We start from the raw sequence: 17,177 nt of genomic DNA, 5'->3' as shown, positions 1-17,177 counted from the left end.
TTAATAGAGAGGCCAGCACGCCGGACTAAACCTATGCCCCCAGGGGTCATGGGCCATCTCCCCGGGAACTCCTGCACGTTGCGTACGTGGCCGATGAGCAGACCTAGCTACCTCCTTCAACAAGGTAGGTGCTTTCCAGTCCAACCCGGCGCGCGCCGCTCAGTCGCTGGCGTCTATTAAGCTTCGGCTGATGTATACGACGCAGAACGCCCATACTATGCCCACGTGATGGTTAGTTCTATCAGGCCAGAGGCCCTCGGATCAAATATCCAAATCGTAGTGGATTAGGAACGCGTGGTAACGAGCAGAGGCTCACGATCGATGTGACCCCGTCGCCCCGTCTCGAGTACTTGCGGCAAGGGCTAAGAATGCCCGGCCACGCCTCATAAGTATCTCACGGGCACCTTCCAGGTCAACCTGACTCCACATCACTCGGTAATTAAGCTCGGGCGGGTACCCCTCAGGGTCGACCCGTCTTTAGTAACATGGCTCAGTGTAAAGTCATAGTAACCATAGTATCTGTGTGTCTAACACCAAGGGGAAAACCCGAGGAATCACCCCCGGTGAATCCCACTCGTTGTTATCATCAATGTGAACGTAAGAGGATCCACCCTCGAGGTTCACACTTGAGGGGTTGCACGACAAAGCGGTAACGGAAGTGGTTAAGGAGGAAATCACCCTCGATGACCTCGACCGTATAGCTACACTACGGAGATCTCATCAGGAGTGATGTAAGAGTTTCCACCCTCGGCACTCGATGGTAACTCTGCAGAGTCGTACAACTAGGGGGGTGATGTGCGGTGTCGGGGCCTGGACGTCGATCATGTTGATCGAGTCATCGAACATAAAGCGAGGCAACTGGGACAAGGTGTGGTCACTGATGGATCACTAACCATCCTATACTAAGCAGTTTAGGATAAGTAGGTAAGGTATGAAAGCAGGTAACAACAACAGGCTATGCATCAGAGTAGGATCATACAGAAAGCAGTAGCAGTTCTAATGCAAGCATGAGAGGGAAAGAAATGGACGATATCGGAATGCTCAAGGGGGTTTGCTTGCCTGGTTGCTCTGGTAAGGAGGGGTCGTCGTTGACGTAGTCGATCACAAGGGCAGCATCAGTCTCGGGGTCTACTGGAGAGAAGAGGGGGAAGAAACAGTAAATATAAAGCAAACAGAGCACCACAAAGCATAACATGGCAATAAGATGTGCCGGGTGTGACCTAAGGCGTTAGGAGGTGATACCGACGAAGGGGGGAAACATCCGGGAAAGTAACCCCGGTGTTTCGCGTTTTCGGACAGATGAACCGGAGGGGGAAAGTTGCGTGTTCGCTATGCTAGGGATGCGTGGTGGACGAACGGACTGCGTATCCGAATTCGGCTCGTTGCTCTGAGCAACTTTCATGTACAAAGTTTTTTATCTTAGCTACGGTTTATTTTTATAATGATTTTAAAAGATTTAAATTATTTTTAGAATTTTTTAAATTTATTTAATTCAACATTATCCAGGATAGTGTTTGCTGATGTCATCATGACGTCAGCAGTCAACAGAGGTTGACTGGTCAACCTGATGTGTGGGTCCCACCTGTCAGTGACACTTTTTAATTATCCAGTTTTAGCTAAACTAAACAGGATTAATTAGGGGTGGGCCCCATTGTCCTTGACTGATAGTTAATTAACTAACAGTTTAATTAGTTTAGTTAATTGATTAGTTTAATTAATCAAAATTAATTAAGTTAATTAATTTAGTTAGTTAATTAATTAATATATTTTTAAATTCTCTTTTTTATAACTTTTTTTAAAATGTTTTGGGGGGTGGGACCCCTTTGTCATAGGGCCATTGAGCCATAACGAGTTTCAGCGTTGCCCGGGCGGAGGCCAAACCCACCCGGGTGCGGGAGACGCCGGCGCGGAGCAACCTGCGGGCGCGCGGGCCGGCCGGAGCTGCCCCGGCCGCGGCGTGCAGAGGAGGCGGCGGGGCAAGGGCGGGCGCGCGGAGAGGGGAAGCAGGGAGGCTGCGATGGAGGGAGAGCAGCGGCAGGGGGCGGCCAAGGTGCGTCCACGGTGGGGCTCGCAGAAGCGGGCGCCAGCGACGAGCGGCTGGGCGCAGCGGGGAACGACGACGGTGCGCGCGAGGGGGCAACGGGGCGCGGCGGTGCGGTGAGCAGAGGCGCGCGGTGACAAGAGAGCAAGAGGGGACATGCCGACGTGGACATGCCCAGCCAGCGCCATTGTGGCAACGGGGGGGGGGGGGCATAGCCCCCCTTGGCCGTAATGAAGCTCCTTCACCGCCTCTACTCTCTCTTTCAGCTAGAGTCATACCCGCAGTCGCCGAATCACCGTTCTCCTCCATGGTGTTCGCTGTCAGGCTGAAGTCGAAAACCAACTATGGTTGTGGCAGCTGCTTGCGCATCACTTGCAGACACCCAGCCTGCAAGAAGGACGGCAGGACCGTCACGCTCATGGACATCTGTCAAGGGGGGTTGTGCCTCGAGAGCAAGGTAGTCTAGCTAAGAAGCCACACCTTTTCGGCTATGGCCCTGCCAGGCAGGGAGTCGGAACTGCGGGCATCTCCGGCTGTTCCAATCACACACCAATTGTAAGTACCAGGTTGTTTGGATACACAGTTGGTTTGAAGTTTCTGTTTATCTATACACTAACACTAACAGACATGATTGCGGCGTAGACTGCGCGTACTCCTCCCCCAAGGCGTATCGGGTTGACCCGAGCTCCACACCCTACCACTTCGTTGTCATACTTATGTACTCCTATGTTCCATGGGATGCAGTCCGTCCACACTGACAGCGCACTTCAAGGACACATCAAGCACCAAATTGGTGGAGTCCGAGTCAAGGAGAAATGGAGGGTGGCTGCCTGGGCAGCCCCTAGGAAGATGCAAGCGCCAATTTCGATCAGGGTGAAAGTTTCTTATTGGATCCCGTAAATTCCGAGCTCCTGGAATGCCGAGCTGCTTGTAATAGGAGTATCATACATGTATCATGCATGCCAACTAGCAATTTTAATAAGGTGATATAACATTTAATGAAGAAAGAGAGGATTAAGTATCATATTATGGTAGCATATCATAATAAATATTTTACAACTTCTTGTTTCTATAAAACATGTTCCGTCTTTATCTTGTGGTTGGATGATCGATCAATGCAGATGAAGGAACCATCATAGAACACTTGTACTGTTTGGCCATCTTTGTGGAATAAAATAAAGAAGCTAATGCACGCACTGAATGTTAGATAGTCCCGTTGGGATATCCTCCTCGCGTGTGGGCTGTAAAAAGATATCAATAATGTTAGTCCTAGATGACACATGGATGGAAGAACTGTTGGTGCCTTCAGCTACTATGCCCTCAACCTCCTGCCTGATCTTGTTCATGTGGGAAATCAACAGCCTGGTTAACTGAACGCAGCCTATACACATGAACTGAATGTTAGGCATGTCTATGTTCATGCAGCACAACGTCAAAATGTTGAGTTCATAAACCTTCTCTCTCTTTTTTTCAAAAAAGAAATTTTTGTTTCATACCAATTCTCAGCTATTCACAAATGGAACACACCGCTGCTAGTATTTTGTAAATAAATAACTACAAGTACAGAGTTGCTCTAGCATATTGTGATCGCTAATGAAACCCATTAACAGTTGCCACAATGGCGCTGGCTGGGCATGTCCACGTCGGCAACACAAGAAACAAATTGATTCACTGTGCAGTCGGATGTGTATTGGCTAGGAAAAACAAAGGGTGGCCCATCACGTTTGCAGAGAAGAGGGAGTCGCCTCGAGCCCCATCCCTTCTCCTCCCTCCCACGCAACCTCCCCTTTCCTCATCTCCCTGGGTGGGCGGCTGGCTAGGGTTGCTGCTGCCGCCTCATCGGCCCATCCCAGTTCATCCTACGCCGGTCATCGGAGAAGGCGCCTTCCTCGGATCCTCTTCTCCCCAAACCTTCTCGTCTCCGCGTTCCATCCGTCCTCATCATGGTTGTAGAGGGACGGGGAAGGGGATGCCATTGAGGTGCCGTTCGATTTTCACCCTGCAGCTCAAGCCCCGGTACTCGAAGAGCACCACCTAGTAAAAGTCAGCAAGTGTTGCGAACACTACTTGCCGAGGAAGACGGTGCTGCATAGACGGGTGCGCTTTTGAAAGCCGTATGATTTTTGGTATTTTAAAAATTGTTTGGAATTTTAAAAAATCATGTTTTAATAAAAAACCTTATAAAATTGTTCAAATTTAAGAAAAGTTAAAAAAATCAAAAAATGTGAGTGTGCCTCTTGTAAAAGGAAGTTCCATGAGAGGCACGGCTTGGCTTCTCATGGAGGCGTAGATTTGTGTCCGTGAGGAGCACAACGGTGTCTCTCGGAAGGGGAAAAGGTAGAAAAAGAATCATGCTTTCAGCTTTGGTTTTTCCTTGAAAAAAGAATTTGTCAAAACATATTAACATAGGATTTAGTTTTGAAAATCTCGACACGAGAAATCTAGCAATGAAATGGTTCAGGATTTTATATGCGTGGTTCAAGAGATCAAACGTTTTGAAAAAACGTATCTATGAAAAAAAGAAACAACTCTCAAGTAGCGACAAAATGGTGCGCATGCAGTGCGTCACTTGTCAACGTAGAAAAAAAGATGGGAACGATTTTTACAAAGGGTACCCCTTAATTAGTGATCTTGCGCATGTCCATGTCGGCGAAACAAATGTTAGCACTACACCAAGGACGCATCCACTACAACAGGAGCTCCTAACGGAGCTGCCTGGAATCGAACTCGCAATTTTTGAGTCCTGAACGTGTATAAGAAAAGCACGGTAGTATTAGGATATCAACGAAGCGACACATTTAAAGCAATATTTACAAAAAAAATTCGAACATTCCTTGAAAATCTTGAAAATAATAATTAAATGTCGAATATTGGTTTGAAAATAAAAATAAATTTTGGAAATCCAAACATTTTTATTCCATTTTTAAAAAATTATGAACAAAATTTCCTAATCTGTGAAAAAAATTGAACAGAGATTTTTTTTGAAACTTCAAAACCAAATTAAAAAACATGAACTATTTCTTATGACCCAGTGAACAATTTTCTAGAATGAGATTTTTTTCCGAAAACACAAATAAATCTTTGAAAAATTGGAACATATTATTCATATAATTATAAATAAAATAACGGTCTGATTTTTTTCTAAACACGAACAAATTCCAGAACTTTGATCTTTTTGAAAATGAGAACCAATTTTGAAATTCCTAAGAATTGTTGAAATAGCAAAAAAAATTGCGAACATGAACAAAACTTGAAACTCGGATTCTGAATATTATTTAAAACGTGGGAAAATATAAAAATTCTGAATATTTCTGGAAAACGATATACATTTTTTGAAAATGTGACCAATTTGTGAACTCTCGATTTTTTTATAAAAAATGATCAATTTTATAATATGTTGAACATTTTCTAATATTTTGGTTTTTAGAAGAAAAGAAAGAAAAAATAATGGAAAACGAAAAAATAAAACAGAGTAAATAACGAAAAATAAAAACAAAACAATCCCCCAAAAAAGGGAACCTTCTAGAAGTTTCACAAAATCAGTGGCTCGCACACTCAGATGGATCATCCCATTCTTTTGTTTGATCGACTGTGTGATTGGTTGACTATTTGTCGTGTAATGCGGCTAATAGGAAATTCCGCTACTTGGTGTTATAGTGACTAGTTTTCTACTTGGTGTTATAGGGACTAGTTTTTCAGTACTCCCTTCGTTTACTTTTGTAAGTCATTTCAGACAACTTAAAATTGACTGTTTTGTATATTGTCTGAAATGCCTTTAAGGTCTTATTAAAGTGAACAGAGGTAGTAGTTTTTTTCTAAAATTTCAAACATTTCTTAAAACATTAATAGTTTTTCAGAATTTCAAAAGTTTTTCAGTAGTTTTTTCCTAAAATTTCAAACATTTCTTAAAGCATGGACCATTTTTGAAACTCCTAAACATGATTTGGGATTCCAAAAAAATAAAAACACCTGAATGTTTTTTGAATTTGTGAACAAAATTTGAAAATGTAAACATTTTTTTGATTTTGTGAATTTTCTTTCGAAAATCAGCACATTTTCTCAAACTCTAATTTTTTCGGAAATGGGTACTTTTATGAACTTTTGAATTTGAAAAATTGGAAAGTTTTTTATATTCTGGAACAAATTTGGAAACAAAAAATTTATTGAATTGATGAACACTTTCTAAAATCCCAATCATTTTTAGAAAATTTGAGCCTTTCTCAAAAGTTGAATAATTTTTAGAAATTTCCAAATACTTTTAAATAGGAAACCTTTTGATAACAAGAAAAAAGAGAACCATCGAAACAAACAAAAAAATACAATGAAACATCGGGCCTGAACTGGTCAGGAACCTTCTAGAAGTTTGCAAAACAGGATGCGATGTAGTCTAAATGGGCCAACCCATTTTCATCTGGCTGGTTTGTGCGTTTGATTGATAATTTGACGCTTAATGCGTCATATAGGATTTGCCCACTACAAGTCCTCACACGAATCTGTCTATTTGAGATAGCGCGAACCCAACAGCAAGCTTCGAGGCCTAGAATTATCGACCTGCTCGATAGGGAAAACAGTGAAAATTGAATTATCTTACGAAAGTGGAGTTCATGTTTTCGCCTCATCTTCTTCCCGGATCTCTACATTGATTTTTTTTCTCTCCGCGTCCTTTCGTTTACTGTAGTTTTTTGTTAATCTCAACCGATACCACACAAAACAAAAACCAACCATTTTTTCCACAAAGAACAAAAAAAAAGACATATATAGAGTAACTTGGAATAATATGCGATCCAACCCATGGTTGGATGATTAGAAGGGCAGTGGTATGCCCGGCCCATTAGAGTTCAAGTCCTAGCTTGATGTTGATGCTCGCATTTTCCTGAATTTATTTCAGCCATTCCGGCAATGTGCGTTCAATGGAAGGAGGCGTTCCCGTGATCTCATCGACTACGAAACGTCTATGACGACTTTATCAACCTCAAGATGATGTGCTGACTCGGTCTCTCAAAATGTGCTCATAGGGATAGGGTGGGCGTCCGTGCCTTCATAGGGATGAGTCTATGAGCGCCTGCATATGTACATGTTCAAAAAAGCTTGAAATAATCTAAATCAAATCGGTGTTTTCCTTTTTTTTTGTCCTACTCATTTCATAAAAGAAAAATAATGTACATACATAGAATAACCTGAAATAAACTAAACCAAATCGGTACTTTTCTTTCAATGTCCTACGCATTCCTTCCCTTATTTTGCCTGTTGTTTTTTCACCCGTGCCTATCCCGAATTCATAAGATCTTGCAATAACATGAAAATAATCCTAGTTTTGTGCAAGTTGAAACTTATTACTCTTGCCTTTATGTATTTCGCATGTTATTTTTTCACCCGTGCCTATCCCGAATTCGTAAAATCTTGCAATAACATGAATATATATTTTTTGTTATGCAAATTGAGACTTAGTACTCTTGCCTTTATGTTTACCACATTACAAGGAAGTCAAATATTCAGTCCGCTGTCCTGCCTAATCCATTAGTTTATACCATTTGATAGTACTAAATCTTCTTGTGAGCGCTACCAAGGACGGGACATCGACATAGACAGTGAGATTTGATTGGGGAGTTGGAGATAGTGGGTGAAGGTATATATGAGATAAGATTGATGTTGAACAACTAGAATATCCATCCGTCCGTTGCAACGCACGGGCAGCTAGCTAATATTTTGAAGGGTCAAGTGACACACGATTTGAAACACAATACTTTGATGTTAAATGTTGAACAACTAGAATATCCATTAGTTTTTCTTTCCGGGGATTCTCCAGGCGAAACAGTGTTTACAGAATTAGGTTCTCCTGAGCAAACCATCTATCCAACGCGTCGCTCGCTCTCCCTCAAAAAAAAGCTCGCTCGGATCGCCTCGTAGCCAGCCGCCGCCTCCCCAAAACTAGGGTTCTTTGCCTCCCACCGGCGCCGGTGCCGGTCCGTCCCGTCTCCGGTGGCCTTAGGGCCATGGAGGCGGAGTGGATCTCGGCCCATGCCGGTGGGAGGGTTCCGCTTTCATATTTTTTTTCGAGCTTTGTTAGGGTTTATGTCCTGTTCAGGAAGGCGAGACGGCGGCGGCTCCCTGAAGATGGAATAAAGGTCTCCCCGTCTAGTCTCCGTTCCGGTGATGTGTGTAGCATCATCGGTGGGCGTGTGGAGGTGTGTCTCCGACGGATCTGTCTTTGGTGGATTTGCTCGGATCTGTTCGTCGTTCGTCTACGTTCGTGTGTCTTCAGGTTGGATCCTTTTGATCTACACTCTTCATCTGCGGCGGTTGTTGTTCTGGTGCGTTGGTTTCATGGGGCCTTAGCACGACGACTTCCCGACTGTCTACTACAACTGCCCAGCTCTGTCGAGGGAGGGGCGATGACAGCGGGGCGCCTTCGGCTCGCTTCAGTGCTTGTAGTCGTCGCTAGGTGGACTATGGTTCTGGATGTAATTTTTATTATTTTTAGTGTCCGTTGTACTATAATGATTGAAGATGAATAGATTGAAAGTTTTTCCGCAAAAAAAAAAAAACTAGAATATCCATGCGTCCGTTGCAACGCACGTGCAACTAGTAGATGTTGTGCGTGAGGTGGTAGTGTGTGTGTACACGTGTTTATAGTGTACTCTTCGTTCTTAAGAAATAACGAAGAAGGTACCGGGTTTTTATAAACACATATCATGATTGATTTGGTGTCAAAAATTGGTAATGCCAATTTCTGACTTTGTGTCAAATATTGGCTACTAATTAGTTGGTTACCAAATTGTCTTTTCAATCTCACATAAATTATCAATAGTTCGTAAGTCTTAGTATTGCCAATATGTATCGATAGCAAATTAACCATGCTCACAACACTCACATACATGTACGCACACACGCATCTGACACGTATGAGCACCTCGAGAGACTGAGCCGAAAAAGTAGGGCCGAAAAGACTGGAATAAATCCAGAAAATATGTGACCACCCGTATCGATAGCAAATCTACGATGGAGCTTCGTCTTATCAGGCCCGAAAAGCTAACTCGAAGAAGAAGTGTTGCCCTTGCAAGGACTAAAATCTTTTTTTAACACAGTACAAACACAAACGCTCATACATACGCGCATATATTCACCTCTATGAATGCACAGACGCACATCCTACCCCTATGAGCACCTCAGAAAGACTGAGCCGGCATATCATCTTGAAATTTATGAAGTCATCATAAGCACCTCGTCGTCGACGGGAACGTCTCATCCCACTGAATGTGCATCGTCGGAAATCCTAAAATAAATAAATGCGAGCACCGGGACTTGAACCCTGATGGGCTAGGGATACCACCGTCCCTCTAACCATCCAACTACAGGTTGGTTCGAGCAAGGACTAAAATCCTAACCTAACTACTAGCCGGAGCCGACGCACCAAGATTCTCTCCCCGTCATCAGCCGACGGAGCAGCAGACAGAGGGAAGGCGAATCCAGAAGCTCGCCGACGGAGATCGAGAGGAGGAAGGCTTTTCCCTAGTCCCCTTGTGAGTGGGGAAAGAAGACAATCGTCTCTATCTTACTTTCCTTCTAAGAAAACAAAATTTCAAGCTGAAACCTAAAATGGCATAACCAAATGATTGTTTAGCCAATTGACTTATCTTTTGAAGCAATTAGTCCAACTGAAGAACCATTTTGTTTCTTGCATCCATGTCTTTAAAACTAGATTTCGAAAGGCTTTGGTGAACACGCACATGTGTACTCCTACTTCCCAGGTTATTTGCTCCCGCGTGTAAACTGTGAACAATCAGTTTTAGACCAGCCAAACACTGATGTTCCATGCAAGTTTATATTCTAATTGAAATGGATCATTTTACTGGCCTGTATTTGACCTTGATTTTTGAACCAAAAAATAGGCTTCTCAACAGGGCCTTAGAACGAAAGAGCCACTACATACTCCGTAAAGAACAAAAACGTAATTACATTCATTTTGGAGCACGAACTACAGAAGCATTGAACCATAGCAAATCTACTACTTCATCCATGAGTAAGCAAACAAAATTATCAGTGTATCGCCTCTGACCGAATCAAATAATGATAAGTGAATGTTTTGTACCACATCAACGTTGGCAAAATGCATTTTTGTACTAGTATGTACGGAGTAACTATGACTGGAAAACCATTTCACTAGTTTTCACCATTAGAATGGAAGAGCCACTGCATACATATTGTACATAATAAAGAACCAAAACAGTAATTACATTCTGATTTACGGTTTCTCATATATCCAGTTCACATGAAACAAAGATAAAAAAAATTCATATATAGCTGGAATCCCTTTTCCAAATGTAAATTACATCTTTTTACTCCGTTGCCTCTCCCTCTCCCATCGACCGCCGGCAGCATATATACACCAATGTCCTTCATCTGCCATCAACGGCATGTGCTACAGTTAGCCAGATCATCTCCATTCTCTCCACGCAAATTGGCTCAGAGGATCCTGAGGAAGATGTCAGATCCTACAATGTATTCCTCTGCCCCACAAACTTCCGTGCAACGCCAAAGATGAGAGCCTTTGTCAGGAGCCCTTGGTCGAGAGTACAGGCTAAAGCCACAGCCCCGCCGAGCACAAGGAACCTCGCCATCCGGTTTTTCACAGGTTTCTCTTCGGCTTCCATGATGTCTGATTGGTCACTGTTTGACTCCATTCCTCGGACAAAATTGTCGCCGACCTTGGTGTTGATCCGTGCCATCAAGGCACTCGGCGAAGGTGGCTCCCCAGCAGCCCTGGCTTTCTGATAGGCACGGAGTCCAGGTTCGATTCTCTTCACACATCCCCACATGCCCTGCCGAATGCCAATCTTTGCAAGCTCATAGGGGATGCCCATATCCTCATGGTGGAACAAGAGGATCTCGCAGGCAGTCGATCCACCGTTCCCTCGTCTTGACTCCACTGTTCCAAAATCAAAACAACAGAAATTTTGAGTCATCGAAGAATGAATGAAGGAAAGAAAGTGGTATTCTTTCCAATAGTTTCTAGAAAATATGTTGTCTCCTTTCCATTCATTTGTCATGTCCAGCATTAAAAAGTTAGTTCCTTCAACCTCACTATTCAAACAGCTCTGTTTCACCTCTTACCACTCATGTGCAAGCAAGGTAGTGAAGGAAAGTGGTTACCTGCACGGATGCACCAGCTTGAGTAATACAAATCTACTCTGCGAGGTTTGCTGCGCCGCGGGATGGATGAACATGGCACACCCTGCATCATGTACATAAATCAGAGACAGATAAATAGCTGAGCAAGAGTATATGATGTAACTTGTAAGCATAATATACACATGCACATCGACGCATTCTGGCAATTCACTCCATGCAAGGTGATGTTACCCCAAGAGCCTAGACTGTTACTTTCTGGCTGATGTCAAAAATCTCTTGAGTTTTGAGAAATAATCTAAAAATATCACTTTATGCTGTGCAATTAACTGAAATAACAATTGTTGAGACACTTGATCCACCAAATCTACACAATTCCTTCTTACTTTAAAATAGTATGCATGTGCCTACAAGCTGCAAAAGCAACCAATAGAGAACTTTCGTCGAGTAGAATAGGCAGTTCAATGAAGCCATATAAAACATAATCACATCAATTTATCGAATAATGAATAGTTGAGTGTAGAGGGATAGTTAAAGACAGGTAAAAGGAGAAGGATACAATAACGGAAGAGAAAAATGTCAGATGACATGAACAAGCATGTCAAGGGTAACAATAGTATGCATAGAACTTTCTATAAGGCATGTGACAAGTATCGACATCAGATACCATTTTGTTATAGCAGGAATGGAACCAAGACTAGGAAACATGGATTTAGTCATGACACGCAGTCCGGGTAAACCCACAGGTACTTGCACGTGCTTTATTGAGATGATGTTAAGATGAGGAAGACAGCATGGAATAAAACTACAACCAGAACTGGTATTGACATGTTTTTAAGTTTGACACTGATGTGCCAACTCTTCCTAGTTGCTTCATTCCTTTGTATTGTGTGGTTACCACTATTAAATATAACTTAATGCAAGAGTTATCTATCTGTCCACATTGTTTGATTTCAAACAAATAATAGAGAAAAAAGAAAAACTAGAGACTTTCCTCTATCAACAACTCAACATTAATATCAAGACTTCAATGATGGTAGAAGTCTGTCCTGGTACATGTACTCGAAGGATGGAGAAATGGCCTCATATCATTATCATTAGAAAAAGATATCAGCACACTTGACAAAGAAAAGCTGATCTACCAAGTTACCATACGTGACACCTCATTACCATTTAGTATAAGGTATCCACAGAATTGTCGTCGTCCAGTCAACAATATCATTAAATTTACCTAGCTGTGCCTATTCTGAACTGAGTTGGATGATGTACTACGATGCAACTTTTTTGTCAACATCATCGATTTGTTTACACAGATGTTAAAGCAGCAAACCTCTAGATTTTGCCTGCAGGATTTTTCACACTAGTCCCTTGTAATTTGGTTGCTGTGCATTCTTTTAACACAAATGATGTAAATAAAACTTCCATTGGAAACAAGGAAACATATAAATTTGAATTATGGACATTGCAGTGATGTAACTGCAATTTTAGACAATTTCTATCAGCAACATCATATGCTAAGGATCAAGCACGGTTCTCCTATAAATCTCAACCCCTCAGAATAGAAGGAAGCATCATTGATGAACACTAGTAAATTTCTGAATTTCCTTACCTTTGTAACACAATAGTACGCGCTTCCCAGTTTCCATATCCGGCGACCAATGATGTACTCCCTGTCACTACAGAAGAAGGGGAACTGCGAGCAAGAGAGAGCAAACCATAAGCATGAAGTGATAGCCTAGCAGGGTTCAGAGCTAATTAACCATCTCAAGGCCATCTACCTTGCGAACCCAATGCACTTTCATCGTCCCGGTTGTCTGACACTCCTCCAGCGTCTGGTGAGAGATGAGCATATCATCCCACTTGTTGGACATCCGGAACTCGTCATCTCCAAAAAAGTCTCTTACTTCATCCGGGGTTGCGTTCTCAAAGATTGTGCTGCTCTGGTATTGCGGAGGCCCATTCTGATTTCATCCAAGTACAGTACAGACCCATAATTAGCCCCCAAATAGGCATTCAGTACTTCACATCAACAAGTATAAGAGAACCCAATCAGTCTACTGAGAAGTGGTATTCACCTGGGGATCCCTCCTCCAGGCCTGGTAGGTCATGTTGGGCAGCGCCTTCTCCATCATCTTGATCCACGCCGGGCCGCCGTCGTTGCCCTCCACCAGCCTCCAGAGGTTCACCAGGTCAGCCTTCCCCACCGCCAGCTCCTCGTTCGCCATCTCCGACGACCTGCAAAGGCAAAGCAGGAGCAGGTGAGGGGTGAGGACCACTCCGATTTCGCCAAATCCCCACTAAAGAACACGCGGCTTTGACCACAGCAACAACTCCCCACACCAAGAAGAACCAGGCACGCATTTCAACGAACATCTCGGGGGCCTAGTAGGCAACGTACCCTTGCAGGGAAGCCTCGTCGTCCTCCTGCTCCTGCTCCTGCTGCTGCCGCTGCCGCGCGCCGGCGAGGTAGTCGAGCGGGCCGCGGATGCGGGCGGGGAGCTGCGCCCTCCAGAAGTCGAGCGTGGCGACCTGCGGCGGGTCGGCGGCGGGGGCGACGATGCCGGCGGCCCAGCGCGGGCGCCAGGCCCAGCCGAGCAGGAGGCCGACGAGGGCCGCCGCCCAGAGCGGCCCCGCGAGCAGCGCCATCTCGCAGGCCGCGCCCCACGCCGTCGGCTGCTCCAGCACCCTCGCCACCGCCGACAGCACGTACCCCATCGGCGCCGCAGCCGGGGGCGGGGGCGGGGCTGTGGATTGCGGCGAGGGGGGAACGGAATGGGGGGGAGGCTTTGCGGCCTACCGGAGAGGATTAAAGACTCGATTTTTTCGCTCCCTATCTTCTCTTTTATTGGGTTTCGTTCGTTGGTGGAGAAAAGGAACGGTGAGGTGTGGTGCACGAGTAGCGATGTGACCACTGCTGTGTGGACACGGCGCATGGACTCTGTCTGTTGGAACTCCTCCTTTTCTAGCTATTCTGCCTTTTATGGAACTCTTTTTCAGTTGCAGAAGAGGTGCATATTTGTAGCCATAGGATGCTTACTTCCAATCTAGATCTTTTTGGCCTCCACAATATTCTTTCAAAAAATGTATAATATGCATATATAAAAGAAACGGAAAGAAGACTTTGAGGCGAGGCGAATGACATAAAAATAGATAGGCGACCATTGACTGCTATAGTATGATCTTGGGGTCAATTCAGTGTTGGTTCACGAGTCATTTTCAGATGGGCGTTTAATATGTTTTCCATGTTGTTCCTTGAAGGCGCAAAAGATGGTCCAGGGGTATCAAAGCCTTTCTAGAGACTAAGAAATGGCATTCAGTCTTTTAACAAACAAAATTTTAGATATAACTTTCCATAAAAATGTGTAACACGTTGGAGCTAAATTCGAATCTTTTCTCTTGATATAACGAATGGTCCGATGGCAATGATCGAGATCTATGGCACATATACTGCAAAGAAATGTGGAAATGCAGATTTTACCATGTTGATTCTAGCAACAAGTTGCTTTTGACTCAGTCAAAATCAGAAAGCTCATTCATCGACTTTTCCCACTTTGTCCATGATTTAAAGTACTCTACACTCTAATTGGTAGAGGATGGTTATTTCGAGTATGGCATGTACTGAACCAAAAGGAAACCTCTCACCCTATCCTTTCTTTTTTGTAGGGACGTGTCACTCTATCCACTCACAAATACGTACTCCCTCCGTTCAGAATTACTTGTCTCGGATATGGATGTATCTACAACTAAAATACGTCTAGATACATCCATTTCTGCGACAAGTAATTCCGAACGGAGGGAGTACATGTCACACGAATTTCCCTCAGGGCCAAAATACAGTAGAGAGATGCTGTACTACCGTACATGTGAACATTGGGGGGTGTATGGACTTGGCGCAGAGACGTGGAGGGCAGCGCCCCCAAGAGATAAGGCGATTGGGGGATAGAGGCTGGGGTGGCGCGTGTCTGATCCCTGTGGGGTCCCAGCCCCCGCGCCGTCCAATCGCGAGCCTCCGCGTACGCGCGCCGGATGCGAATAGGGTAGTAGTCGGGTCGTGTGACCATTGGCCAGCCAGGCAGCCAACAAAATTAGAACGGCGGAGGCCAGCTTCTGATTGGTTGTGGGGTTGGTGCCTCACCAACTGAACACCATCATCATCGCCAAGATAAAATTAGGCTAAGCATGCTTCATTAAGACACTAATCCTTATCACCCGTCAAAAAAAAAAGACACTAATCCTTATCCTGCTCCATTGACAAATGGCGCTTGTGTGTCTAGAAAAGATTTTCTTGTGATGATGCTTTCCTTTAGATATTATTGTCAGTGTTTCTGCCGTCGCATCTTCGCCATTATGCTAGTGTAAGTAGTATGTAGTAACTAGTAAGACTAATTACTTCATTCAATTTAATGAGGTGCTCCGTTCGAGGTAACGGCCCTGGTAGTTTGACCAGATTTATATTAAAAAATATCAACATCTACAATATCAAATACTACCTTCTTTTCGGTTTATATGGTTTATCTCAAAATTTTCGATTTTCCATTTTATAAGAATTATTTCTTTGGCTTCTCATCACACGCTCAGATATCGAGGTGCATTAAATCACTACATGCAAGGATTAAATGAAAACCCACCAATGCATGTAAAAGTTCTTAGTTATTTATTGGTCACACATGCATGCATTGCAATTAATTCATTGAAAAACACAATTATTTGAGGAAAACGAGTGCATTAATTGAGTCATTTTGCAAATTATCAAAATTATTCCACCACTCATTATCTATCTTGGTTGGTGAGATTTTTTAGTTGAGCCCTATAAACCGATAAGGAGGGAGTATTATTCATCACCCAGGTTACAGAATAAGTTATTCTTCATCCGAGGTAATTTTACGATCGCTTCGTAAATAAATTACGTTTTCAAATACAAATAGTTACATACATATTGATTCATTACATAAAATTTGATATAAGAAAACAAAAAAGGTTATAAGACCAGAAATATCGCATTTTATGTGTGTTTTTACGTTCGTAACTTTACGTAACATAAAATATTTTTTACGGCGAGAATATATTTTGTTACGTTCTCTTTTTACGTAGGAAATAGGATAAAATTTACGAAACCTAAAAATACGGTTCATTGACGTCAAATTAGATATTATTGTCAGTGTTTCTCCCGTGGCATCTTCGCCGAACAGACAACTGATGTTCTGGAAGATTAATTATGCTAGTGTAAGTAGTATGTATTACTACTAGTTACTTCATTCAATTAATGAGGTGTTGCGTCATTTTTTACTCAGCATATTAGACTTGTGCCAAGTCAACTTTGCAAAGTTTGACCAAATTTATATTTAGAAATATCAACATTTACAATACTATATATATGAAACTACATTTCATAACGACTCTAACAATGTTGACTTGGCATTGTGAATGTTGATAGTATCTTTTTCTATAAATTTGATCAAACTAGAGATACTTTGATTTCAGACAAAATTTATAAGCAGGCTAAAAAGGACCGGAGGGAGTAAACACTACTCCCTCCGAATCATATGATTAGTGACAATTAATACAGGTCGGAGGGAGTACCGAGCAGTACAGTCCTGGGTATTTACACAAAAACAAACTAATTGTGGTGAGCAGTCCGATCTCAGCCGCAGCCTTCGGCAACACATTGGGGTGGTTTGTAGGATTGTGGCCGACCAGTTTGTTCATATAGCAATTGTTTACAGAGGAGTAAAAAATACTACTTGACGCCAACCTAAGTCCATAGTCGAGCTAGACGATATGTTTAACCTTAAGCATCCGTAAACGCTTGGGCTTAAAGTCACTTTTCTGATGGTTGCAACCCCTGCACTTGCCATGCCAAAGGGCAGACAAAAACGGACGATCGATATGGCGCACCATTTGCATTGCTGAAGTTCTGGTACTATAAGGCTGGTCATAGTGGGGAGTAACTTAGACTAGTGTCATATATGCATGACACTAGTCTAAGTTACTACCCCCATAGTGCAAAGTA

At 43.1% G+C, this 17,177-nt stretch overlaps 1 protein-coding gene across 1 annotated transcript; it reads right to left on the bottom strand.

Moving 5' to 3' along the window:
* Positions 1-10,256: 10,256 nt before the first annotated feature.
* On the bottom strand, positions 10,257-13,994 carry LOC123131961 (uncharacterized). Its single transcript, XM_044551690.1, has 6 exons — positions 13,566-13,994; positions 13,243-13,402; positions 12,946-13,128; positions 12,777-12,860; positions 11,192-11,273; positions 10,257-10,967 (listed from the first exon to the last, which is right to left on the bottom strand). The coding sequence occupies exons 1-6, from the start codon at positions 13,880-13,882 to the stop codon at positions 10,534-10,536; spliced, it is 1,260 nt and encodes a 419-aa protein (XP_044407625.1). The 5' UTR covers positions 13,883-13,994; the 3' UTR covers positions 10,257-10,533.
* Positions 13,995-17,177: the final 3,183 nt, after the last annotated feature.

The sequence above is a fragment of the Triticum aestivum genome, chromosome 6A (assembly GCF_018294505.1).
Source record: "Triticum aestivum cultivar Chinese Spring chromosome 6A, IWGSC CS RefSeq v2.1, whole genome shotgun sequence".
Lineage (NCBI taxonomy): Eukaryota > Viridiplantae > Streptophyta > Magnoliopsida > Poales > Poaceae > Triticum > Triticum aestivum.
This window is presented reverse-complemented; position numbering and strand designations above follow the sequence as displayed.